The sequence below is a fragment of the Brassica oleracea genome, chromosome C9 (genome assembly GCF_000695525.1).
Source record: "Brassica oleracea var. oleracea cultivar TO1000 chromosome C9, BOL, whole genome shotgun sequence".
Lineage (NCBI taxonomy): Eukaryota > Viridiplantae > Streptophyta > Magnoliopsida > Brassicales > Brassicaceae > Brassica > Brassica oleracea.
In genome coordinates, this window is record NC_027756.1 from 51,730,205 (window position 1) to 51,743,221 (window position 13,017).

General features: G+C 34.5%; 2 protein-coding genes across 2 annotated transcripts in view; both read right to left on the bottom strand.

The window, feature by feature from the left end:
- The window catches only part of LOC106313667 (flavonoid 3'-monooxygenase), a 7,166-nt gene extending 4,566 nt beyond the window's left edge, over positions 1–2,600 (bottom strand). The window contains exon 1 of the mRNA XM_013751545.1: positions 2,120–2,600. Coding sequence (XP_013606999.1) covers positions 2,120–2,557 — 438 coding nt within the window. The 5' untranslated portion in view covers positions 2,558–2,600. The remainder of the gene's footprint in view (positions 1–2,119) is intronic.
- A 9,220-nt stretch (positions 2,601–11,820) lies between these two features.
- Positions 11,821–13,017, bottom strand: part of LOC106315307 (protein Asterix-like) — a 2,171-nt gene continuing 974 nt past the window's right edge. The window contains exon 3 of the mRNA XM_013753042.1: positions 11,821–11,910. Coding sequence (XP_013608496.1) covers positions 11,821–11,910 — 90 coding nt within the window. The remainder of the gene's footprint in view (positions 11,911–13,017) is intronic.

Consider the following 13,017-nt stretch of genomic DNA (forward strand, 5'->3'; position numbering starts at 1 on the left):
AATTTACAAGTATTTCCTAGTAAATTTCCCGTAAAGATTACGAGGATTTTACAAGGAAGTACTTGTAAAATCCTCGTAATCTTTACGGGAAATTTACTAGGAAATACTTGTAAATTTCTCGTAAATATTACAAGAACTTTACATTAAAAGACGTGTAAATTCGTCGTAAATTGTACAAGTACTTAAAGATGATTTTACAAGGAAACTATACGAGTCTTTTACGATGAAGCGTAACTACGAAACTACGACGAAATACTCTCTTTCGCTTTTACAACGAATTTATTTCGTCGTAAATGTTACATTGAAGTTACGACGAATCTTGCATTACGACGGGCGTTTTACAACGAAACGCTATTCCTTGTTAATTCGTTGTAACCCTTCTATTACAACGAATTAACAAGGAATATGACCCTTGTAATAAATATGTTTTCTTGTAGTGATTGAATTTAATAATGAGAATACTTATATATATTTCAAAATATTTTATATTGACTATTAATTTCGGATTTTTCGGGTTACCCGTTCGGGTTTGGTTAATAACACTTTGGGTTCGGATATTTTTTCTACCACCCTACAAGACCCGTTCGGATATTTTTACGTTTCGGGTCGGATAACGGATCGGATTTTTCGGTTCGGGTTCGGGTTCGGTTCGGATTTCGGGTTCCGAATTTTATGCCCATACCTAATAAGCATATAAACTATCACGATCTATATGCGTATGCCGTATCGTACGCCGAAATCGAAGAACTTGTAATACATCTTATTCAAGGGAAAGTCATGTGGTCCATATATCATCATTTATTAGAGTAAATTTTACTTGCGTTTCTGAGCTTTCCACTTTCTATAAATAGTAGCATAAGTATCATCACGTTACATCGGACCACTAAAGTATTAAATTGCATATTTGTGCATATTTTCCCGTATTCGAATAACTTCATACTAATATACAGATATATCAGATACGTGTATAAGACGAATGTATATAGAGGTATATTATAAGAAAGCACTATACTTTTCTATATTTTATTTTGTTAAATACCAAAGTTAGTACCTTCCATTATATATTAAAGGAGAAGCATTGTTTTTGAAATTGGTGTTAACTGCTAATAGTAGATTACGTATATGATACATGATAAGAAAATACTCTCGGCTATAACAGTTTCCATTATATGGCAAGTTTTATTGTAACAGTTAAAATTGTTACTAGATGGCAATTGGTATTGTAACATGTTCTATAATGATAACTTGTTTTATTATCTGGCAAGTTGTACTGGAACAACTATGAGTTCTACTTAGAATTTAACCATGATGATATATGTATATTGTTACATGTCCTATCGTGGAGCTGATGTATGAATAAGTTCTGTAGAAGTATGTGTTAACTTTGTGGACTTGTGCAAGAGGAAGAACAAAGAGAATATGTGGGTGGACCAAATCACGACTATGCAAGAATTTCCTAGATCTGAGTTATCGTTTATGAGTGATGTTGGCATCATACTCACTGGCGGAGAGAATGATTTGTTGAATGATTGACGTGAGCACCTTATAACTAAGTATTTACCAAAACTGAAATATCTAATTTTTTTGGAAGTTAAAATATTTTTTTTTTCTTAATGTTTCTTTCACTATCGACCAAATTGTAGTAAAAATAATTGTCTTAATCATTTTATTTTCTTTTTTTAACCATTATCCATTTAGAAACTATAATATGAAATCATTGGTTCGACATCACGACTATCTAAGATTCATAACATGAAAACAAACAAATAATAGTAATTTTTGATTATCACAGAAAAAAAAACAAAAACATAAACATTTTAATCAAACAAATCAAATAAATATTAATTTAAAATGATAGTTATATTTTAGGAGATTAAAAACAAAAAAACAATCTAAAACCGAACCGATATCCAGATTAAACGGATTAATGTCTTCTTATTAAAAAATAACGTAACTAATATAATCACATTCCGCGCAAGGCGCGGGTTATTACCTAGTAGTTACTTATTTAAAATAAACTTATTTCGAAACATGCATAGAAATTAACGACAAGGTTAAAAATCTATAGGTGAGCTATAGCGTTAGAAAAATGAGGATGTCGTTTATAACTATATTTTACCTGTCGAACATGTTTGAAATCTTCAAGAGCTTTAGCTGAAAATAAATGAACAGAACTAATCTTCCTCAACATTCTCCATCGTTGTCCATAAGGCGCAAAGACAAGATCTTGATAGTTATATGCCATGTGTTTGGCTCCGGAGTTAGGTGGTCGGCTAGCGAAATTGGCATCATGAACTTTCAAGAACTGTTCGGCCACGGATTTAGAGGCGGCAACCACAACGTCGGCGAACCCTAGCCGTAGGTGGAGGATAGGTCCGTATGTGGTTACCATGGCGGCTAGTGTTTGATGGGGTTTAGGGCCCATGTGAGGGAGGTTTCCGATGATGGGCCATGGGTTTGGACCTGGAGGGAGACGGTTGTTGCGGCGGCGAGATAAGACGAGAACGATAAGGAATATGAAAGTAGGGAGAAGGATTGTGAGGTAAAGATTAGTCATAGTGGTGGGTTTGAATGGTAAGTGAGAAATGAGGAATGGGAATCATATATGCTATATATATAAGATAAAGGTATTTTTTTTCTTGACAATTCCATGCATGTTTCGGTTAGGTATAAATTGGTTTAAAAATAATTACTGATCTAAGCCTAGTTCTCATATTTATGATACGGTCTAGTACGGTTCTGGTTCGGAATAAATTTTTTAGCTTATGGCTTTATATGTGTTTCGAACATTAAAACTTTTATAAATTAACTAATGTAATATATAATGATTTTAGTTTTAATTCGGAAAAATGATTATCAGGATTTAAAACAAGTATACATATGGGCAAATGTTTGGATATCACAAAAAAAAATTATGCCAAAGTAGCATACAAAGAAAAAATATAATACAACATTAGTTAAATGGTGAAATGATTAAAATTATTTTAAATCCTAAATTCAAACTCTAATCTTTTTTTACATGCCTAATCAGCTAATCTCACCTCATAAATATTAAATTATAATTATTAAACCTAAATATAAAATAAAGTTGTTTTTTATTTTTTTTAGTTAATGTTGTTTTAAGAATTTTATCTTTTATGTGTTATTTTGAACAAAAATATTTTTAATGTTATTATAATATGTTTATATATTTATCAGCACCTTTATATACTTTTACATACATATATATATATATATATATACACATGTGCATATCTACGCGAGTCGTGAGCACCTACTTCTTTTATAATGTTCTGTTTTATATGAAGAGAAGGAAATTTTCTTCCTTAAATGCTATCCGTCTCTGGGGTTTGAAATACTAGAGTACCGAACAACTAAGAACATATCAGTGGAGCTCCCACATCATCGAAACAAGTTTTTAGTTCAAAAATGTACAGCGTTCCAAGTTCGGTGTAGGAATATAGTTATAATCTACAAATGTATGTCATCATGAAGTTTAGATTGACACTTCACCACCCAGCTTGCACCGTTAGGTTAGTCAAAGACATAATTTCTTTTGATATATACAAAAATCGGATAATGAGCTGAATTTAAAATTAGTGTACGTGGCTTGTATACGAGTTAAGGATATAATCAGGTAATAGCATACAGATACCACCTAGGAAACCCCATTTATCATCCCACACAAAGGGAAGGGGCTCGACTCTCCGTGACGAAGATACAACCAAGGCACTATGGCTACTGGTCCACAACTCTTTGTCCTGATGTACTCTGGTATCTTAAAATAATAACGAGACATTGTAAATTCTATAACAGTATATACTAATATAATAAGATTTAGGTTTTTCTATATGTATCCCACCACACGACTTGGAATATACGAATATTATAGAGAAAAACATCAATGCATTTATTTACGTTGGAAAGGTTGGAGGCGAGAGAGGCAGGGTCGACTGGTAGGTGAGGTTTCTGGTTCGTGAGGTTTGATTGGTAAACTTGGAAGGTAGCTAAATATCTCTATAGAGTCGTTCGTAAAAAAAAAGACGTAATATCGGATTTTTTTTTTTGTAAGCAAACACTAGAATAAGTTAGAAGATCATCCGATCCTAACTATAAAATATATACTAGACCATTCTCCTGACCCCGATATTTGACCATGGGACATGATTTTGATTAAAAAGGCACTAAAAGTGGATGATGAGCAAAGATTTTTACTTTCCAAAAACACACTCTATATCGTCTGCTAATCTTCTTTTTTTCCACCATGGGACATCGTGAACCAACTTATTATATAGTTTACAACGGTGTTATTTGCCTTTAGGTTTTATTTTTCTTCTATTAATCTATCCATTAAAGACTTATCCAAAAACCATTACACAATGTTTTCAAGATTCAACATGTTTGTTTATATAGTCCCATAAGATTTATCGCCTAGTGTAGATATTTACAGCATGCTGTGTTTTCTGCACCAACACGTTGTAATCGTTTATATTCGTCAATAAATGTTGGCGTAATTTTTACTATATTGTAATTTTCAACTTATCTTTTAGTCAAAAAATATTTTATATTAAAAATGGCTAGGAACGTTTTAGGGGAGAATACTGAAAGAGATAAGGAAAATTAGAGAAATAATTCGTCAAAAAAAGAAAAATAAACAAATTCATAACACATGCGACATTATAAATGATAGTGTCAAACGTAATATTCATATATTAAACTGTCATTTAAAAAACTACAAAGCTAAATCACTATAAAATCAGTTATTTGAATACTAGTCGATCATTCGGAAGCTATGGCCCCAGATATTTTTTCGTTAATCGGGGTAGCTGGAGAGTACACGTGAATGGTAGGTAAGATATGTGGTTCACAACGTTGGTTGTTGATAATACGATATGTTATATAGGCGTGAGATTTTTATCCGAGATCCGGATCCGATCCGAAAATCCGGATATCCGGATATCCGGAGCGGCCGGATCCGAATAGTAAAATGTTGGATCCGTCAAAGCCAGATCCGGATCCGAATATCTTGATTTTTTTAGTCCGGATATCCGGATCCGTAAGTGTTATAAATATCTATTTTAAAAATAATAATATCTATATATAAAAATTAATTTTATTTCATATATTTTCATTTTTATAATAGTATATATATATATATATTTCATGTAAATTTTGTAATATTATACACAGAAATAATTAAAAACATTATATATATATTTATTTTAAAATTATTGTTAACATTTTTTTTATATTAATATTTTTTTTTATTTTAAGGATCCAAATCCGAATCTGGATATCCGCCGGATATTGCAATTTTTATAAGGATATCCGACACCCGGATATCCGAGAACCCCAGATCCGAATAAGAATAGTAAAATTATGGATCCGCCAGATAAAGATCCGGATCCGGATACTTTAAAATTGCCCGGATATCCGATCCGTCCCAGGCATTGGTATACAATATTAGTCGGTAATATATACTTCTCACAGACCGCTTCTTTTATTAGTTTTGTCCTTCACGGTTATTCACAAAGTGGCAACTACCCAATCTGCCATATAATTATCCATCATATTAATCAACTATCAAAATTCAACTGATTAATTTTTTTGGATCGTTACAATTCTTTTTAAATAATTAAACAAAGATAGACATGTAAATTCAAAAATATCTCCTGCCTTATGGTATTTTTATTTCATGCATTTAGTGCCCGCTGGCAAATTATTTTAGGTTAATCAGTATCTGCCAAACGCAACCGCAAAATCCGCGTTGCTGTTCCAACTCTCAGGATGCAGATGGAGACGCATGGGTAGATCCCAAGGCCACGTTTCGTGATTTAGACCGCATTTGATTTCTAGACGAACTTTTCTTTTAACGAAAAGGATGACCAAAAAATTAACAAACGTACAACAAAAATAAACATGCATTTATTTTATTCAATTAAATTCCTTGAAAAATGGTTGTTACGATAGAAATAAGAGAATTTAGCTCTCTGTACACGAAATCAATGGTAATTAGAAAGATACCCGCTGCACCGTGGATTTTATTTTAATACGGAAACACCCTTACACACCTAAAGGACATCTATAATGTACTTATAGATTTGCTGCAGATCCTATACCCTTAGACTATATTCTACACGCTACCGGTTGTACTCTAATTACACATCGAAAGACGATAGGGGCAAACAAGCTTAGTTTAATTACCCACTTTTTTACTTATTTATGCTGTATGTAGAAGTATCCTTTCATTTATATCTTCTCACGAACTCAACAGTCTCGTTTCTTAATTCTCCTTCTAGGTCATCTCTTTCCTTTGAATCACCAAACAGTGCACACCAGCCTGAGATGGGTGAGCTGTGTTTACCGGAGCGCATGTTTGCCGCCGGCGAAGAACCCAACGGTGAAAGGGTTAACACATACCACAAACCCAAAAGAATCGAGTCTATAATTGAGGCTCTTGACCCCGACGAAGTAGATTTCTTGCGGAGCACCACGTTTGGGAAGATCATATCACAAGCCGAGAATCCATCGTTCTCTGGTAGTTTTGGGCAGTTCGTCATTGTCCACATGCTTAGAGTGAAGAAAAAATACGAGATTTGGTTTCTGTTCGCTGGAAGACCTATCAGGATGTCCCTGCACGAGTTTGCTCACGTTACTGGGCTCAATTGCAAGAAAATTCCAATCAAAAACACCAAAAAGAGAAAGAAGAATCCCATCAATGAGAAGTTATATTGGGGAGAACTCTTCGGATCCCTCAAGTTTTGCCTCGTAAATCTAGCAATTGAGATGCTGAAGAAAAGGGATCAAGGACCGTGAGATGCGACTGAAATATGCATGCCTTGCCTTTACGTCGTGTGTTCTTCTTCCGACTTCTCATTTCCCCCTTATAATCCCAGAGCACGTTGAAATGATTAGGGAAATGGATGAATTTCTTGCCTATCCATGGGGTCGAGTTTCGTTTGAAATGCTTGTTACTGGGATCAAGAAGAAAGACGAGATTCTACTCTCACAGGCCAGTGTGGCTTTGCCTGGGTTCGTTGACGCGATCCAGCTTGTATTTATGGTGGCGGTACCTCAGATCAAAGAGATTGTTCCACAGAATGAAACTGTGGTAGATATTGAGTCGGATTCCGATTCAGAATCAGGATGTAACGAGCCTCAAGCAGAAGAGGGAGAAGAGAAAGATGCTACTGAATCAACTACACCTCAATCGCCGGTTAGATACTGTGTAAATCCAGCACACGTTAAAGCTCTAGACGAGGAAGCCAAGGTTAGTACATGAGATTGATGGTTTTGGTAATTAGTATGTAGGTGGAAGCAAATATCATAAAACAATTCCTAATTCGACGTTAATAACACATGAACAAATACACTATTACTAGTAGTTGTATCTTTGTTAAGTAACCTGCAATATCATATAATAGCGAATACTCTATGCAACTAATACATACTTAGCAACCGCCTGTATGAATCATCGTCACATAGCTGCTAAGTTTATCAGTGTCCCATATTTTTACAACTAATTAAGTTTTAACGGTGTCATGTACTCTTACACTTAACTGCTACGTTTTGTGTTACTGATGGTGCTCATGAATTCGATTGTCTCTATTTTACAGGTTGAGCCGATATCCATGTTTGAGGACACCACACATTCCCCACAAGACCTTGTTTGGGATGATGAGGCTGAAGATGATACTGTCGACAACATGGTCCGTCTAATAAAAGAAAGTAGCGTTTTCAAGAAAACAACATGACTCGTACCCTGTATTGTATTCAATGTCGATAGCTTTTTGAAATTGGTGTTAACTGCTAATAGTAGATTACGTATATGATACATGATAAGAAAATACTCTCGGCTATAACAGTTTCCATTATATGGCAAGTTTTATTGTAACAGTTAAAATTGTTACTAGATGGCAATTGGTATTGTAACATGTTCTATAATGATAACTTGTTTTATTATCTGGCAAGTTGTACTGGAACAGCTATGAGTTCTACTTAGAGTTTAACCATGATGATATATGTATATTGTTACATGTCCTATCGTGAAGCTGATGTATGAATAAGTTCCGTAGAAGTATGTGTTAACTTTGTGGACTTGTGCAAGAGGAAGAACAAAGAGAATATGTGGGTGGACCAAATCACGACTATGCAAGCATTTCCTAGATCTGAGTTATCGTTTATGAGTGATGTTGGCATCATACTCACTGGCGGAGAGAATGATTTGTTGAATGCTACACCGGCAGAAAATGATGTCTCGCTAATACATTATATATTCATGTGATATTATCTGCTAAGTTTTATATTATACACATTAATTATTTGTTATCCTTTTACATGTAATCACTCACAAAGACATTGTCTCTAACACATATCTTACTGATTACTATAACACTTAGTGACGCTACAAAATGTTAACCAGGAATAAACCATTTGTCGGATTGTATATTAGTCCCATCAGTCATACATAACTGAAGAAGAATAATTCCCCGTATATATTTCCTCATCTATTTTCCTTATGTTTGACCTCCAATTTTATATGCTTTCGAAACTAATAGGACAACTTTATTCTTCATATTATCAGTTAAGTGACAAATTATAATCATGTCCTTTTTCTGTCCAATTAACTGGAACCGTAAACCAATATATTTGGCTGGTACTTATAGTGTTAGATGAGATATAAAATGTTAGAGTCTAATGTTTGATGATATAATCAATGTTAGTGTCTAAATTTACTAGTAAACGATAACAATATAAGTAAGTATTATGGTATGTATTATCTTTTATTTGATATATTCGTATGTACGACCAAAGGCAACTGATATACCATATGTTAAATGATATATTTTCAGGTTAACACTTTGTAGTGTCTACTAAGTGATGTAGTAGTCACTAAGAAATGTGTTAGCGACAATGATTTTATAAGTGACTCACATGTAAGGAAGATAACAAATAAATAATGCGTACAATATAACTTAGCATATAATATCATGATTAATTATGATGGTTGGTATTTATAATGTTAACTGATACACATAATTTTATAGGGTAAAGTTAGATAATATATAGAATATTAGTGTCTAAGTTTACAAATAATCTAATATGCTTCATTAAGGATTAGTAATATTTATATATGATTAGAAAACACATTACATTTCAATCATATTAATGTTTAGATCTGTAATTGCTCTGAAATGTGTATAGCAAGGACTAACAAATAACAATTTTGTATAGTCCCCAAAGCCAACTTGCAATCTCATCATATATAACAAATATGTGGTGTAGAAACCTACGGAAGGGTGCGAGAATCAACCAAATTGTGTGGTGGGGAATGAAGCTATTGACAGACCTACTAAAGAACAGTGACATATATTTCTAGAAGAGATATCTAAGAAAATCTGCAAGTGATTAAGCTTTTTGACAACGTAGCTTAAGTATAGGGATATTATCGGTAGAACGACACAAATTTGGCTACAGCGATTTGAATTTTTAGGCGCGTGAGATATTTTCTTAATTTTGTCTTCTTTTATGTATTTTCAGCAAATTGTCTCTAGAAATAAAGTAGTATGAGAGAATGCTTCGTGTCAGCAGGAGCCTCGGAAAGTGAAACTTGAGAAATAAGATGGGTTAGGTATGGGTGGATGAAGAATTAATGACACTACTACTTCTAGAGTGGACACTACCCTTTTCTTCATAGGCGGATAAATGAACACACCATGTCAACATGATTCTTGGACATGACATAAGTCCTTATTTATGGGTTTGATTGTTAACTAGTTAATTATTTATATGGAGTAACTGTTAAGTTATAAAACCTGTAATGATTAAATGTATCGCGAATGGTATAGTATATTTAGCTTCCCATTTTTGGTATCGCTTATGGTTCTCTTTCCCATAAAATTATTCCAACTTTTTTGACATAACAGCTTGTATGGCAACCCAAATATAACCATGACTAACACAAAGATTTGTTGATCAAACAAAAAAATCACACACAGATTTTAAATACCATGATACACTATATTCATAAGAAGATAAAAATCTTAGACGGTAAACTTGTAAGTGTTTGAAAAGACAGTAGAAGATGTCTATATATAACATGTACAGGGCAAGGAAGTTATTTTTCGCGAAAGAGAAACAACCGCGATTTATCCTTCCGAGCACCATTAACTAACCCTGTCTCTATATAGACATCTTCTACTGTCTTTTCAAACACTTACAAGTTTACCGTCTAGTTATAACATGTGTATATCTATCATGCGTATAAAACAAATCTTGAGAAACTCTTATCAACAGTAATGATCGTTCTAGAGGGTTACTTAGAACATGATTAACCCGAAGTTCTTAGGATGAGGTTCTTAGCGGAAATTAAGAAACTGTTTCTTAACTTCCGCTAAGAACTCCACTTTAAGAACCCCGGATTAATCATGGTCTTAATGGTGCTCGAAAGGATAAAGCACTGCTATGTGAACCAACCAAAAGTATTTTCGGAGACACCACCGGTCCTCTAGCTGTCTCCCTGAGTGTTTGAAAAGACAGCTAGAGGACCGGTGGTGTCTCCGAAAACACTTTTGGTTGGTTCATATAGCAGTGCTTTATCCTTTCGATCACCATTAACTAACCCTCTAGAACTATCATTACTGTTGATAAGAGTTTCTCATTTGTTTTATACGCATGATAGATATACACATGTTATAAAATCTCTGAAAGTTAGATGTGATGAGGAGCTGTACTTAAGAAGAAATTGACGATAGAGATAGAGAATGGCCCAATCGAAACCCAAGGATCGCCAAAGGGGAAGCGAAGTTCTAACTACAAGGAAACGCATGAGTTTCTGTTTGTTAGATGATGCATATCATTCATTAGTTGTGTTACAAAAAAAGAGAGATGATGCATTAGTTTGAATAAAGTAGGAGCATGGAGCATGACATTTTTTAAACTACACGTGACAGAATAAGAGAAACAACCGCGATTCTAAGGACAAATTAAGTAGCGTCTATATTTATTCATAAGATTATAAGAAAGTCTATAAATGGTATCTGAACCTGAACATTCGGCTTACAAGTGTTGCGCATTTTTCTTTCCCTGTTGACAAAAAAAAATTGTTAGTTTCGATACAGGTAATGTATCTAGTGCCCCAAATCTTTTTATATATATATATTTTTTGTTTGTTTGGGTGGGTAGTAGTTAGTTGGGTCGGAATCTTTAGAGCACCATTAATCCTAACACCCCAAATAGGATGTTTAATTTTTTTTTTTTTTTAGTTTTTTTTCTGATTTAAAAAAAAAAAATTAAAAACGAACCAATCGCGGACCGTCACGTGTCAGTGGGGCCCGCGAAACAGTATAAGACCCGACGCTTGATCTGGTGTCTTTGGCGTCGCTTCTTCCTCTTTTGCTGTGGAACCACCATTCTTAGCACTTCCCTAAGCGTGTATGCGTTAATCCTGTCCTTAGAACACCGAAGGCCAGAGAGATTTTTTCAACTAAAGATGTAACATCACTATATGCATTATCACAAATATTGGAAGTTAGCAAAGAAAATTGTATAATCACTGTACGCATCATCTACAAAGAAAATTGTATAATATTCATGTTCTTTTGATAAACTCTGCGTCTCTTTTTTGCTCTGTATTTCTGTTACTTTAAAAGCAAGATTGCTGAAAAACCACTTTGCCGATGTTAATTATAAGAGACGCAGCGTTAGTTTTGGGATGATAATTGATCGCTAAAAATTTTAGCGTCAGTTACGACTCACGCGGCGACTATTTTTTATTTTTACGGCGACACTTTTTATGTCATCACCATTGTCCGCGTCGTTTCACACGAAGCAGCCACCGTAAGATTTGGAGTCGCTGACGCGAGAAGCTGCGTTAATCAAAAGAACAGAGCTAATCACTGTATGCATCATCTACATTTCATAGAATTTTCCTCATTATATCATGTTTATATTCATGGATAGTTAAACAGAAAAGTTTCGACTTCAGATTCTTTGCATCACAAATGAGATAACCTTTGAACGTGAACTCTGGTCTAGTTAACAACTAAAAAACTTTGAGTCAAAACACAAAAAAAAATTCAATAAACAAATCACTAGGCTTCAAATTTTTTGTTCATACAATTTATAACTTGCGGAATCAAGAACTAAACAAGGTTTGAGATAAAAAAATATGTTATCAAAAGGCGAAGAGTAATTCATGATTATTTCTTTGCTGCGGGCCTATTAGGCCCCAAGTAGTTTGTGACCAATCCCATAACAGCAAACCTGTTTCAATACAAGAAAACTCGAGTCAACATCAACAATCTACACACCATGACTCGTGTAAACAATCTCTGGGACTAATCATCTTTTGCGTCCAAAGAGCTAAACTTAAATTCAAATCTACTTTCCATGGCTAGATACAAAACAATTCCTTGTTCAAAGCTATTGGCTCTAATCAATCCTCCTCCGAAGCATCATGTCTGTCCATGGTCGCCGTGGCGCCTCAGTGCAAAGGGTTCACCTAGCCCAAAGCCGTGATGTTGAACTAAAATCGCCATTATTCATACATTCATCACAGGTCAGTAGAGTTAGCTTTAGCTCTGAATTTGTCACTGGCGCTATTCGGATTCAAGGTCCAGCCTATTTGTTTGTCAGCTCCAAATTCAGGACCTTGTTACTCTTCGTTTCTGATGAGATTCACGTAGTCTCTTCGGGGAACATCAAGGTCGGAGTTAGAGTTGTTCATGCTCGTTCCGCCTCCTTCCAAACTTGGCAGTTTGGTCTAATCAACGTCGCCTGCGACTATTTCATGCTCGTGGAAGTAGCCTATTCAGGGACACATCCGTTGCTTCCCACGGTTCTCCATTTATCGAGCAAGAGTCTCCTGTTAGCTTTGTTATCCCTTGGTTTAGTGTTTGTGTTTATGTTGTTTTTCAAACCGTCGAGGACCCCTCCGGTTATTATCTTGTTACCGTTGAGCATAGCTCCGGATGTAATCGTTTAAACTCGTTTTAGATTTAATATAATCGTTTGTGT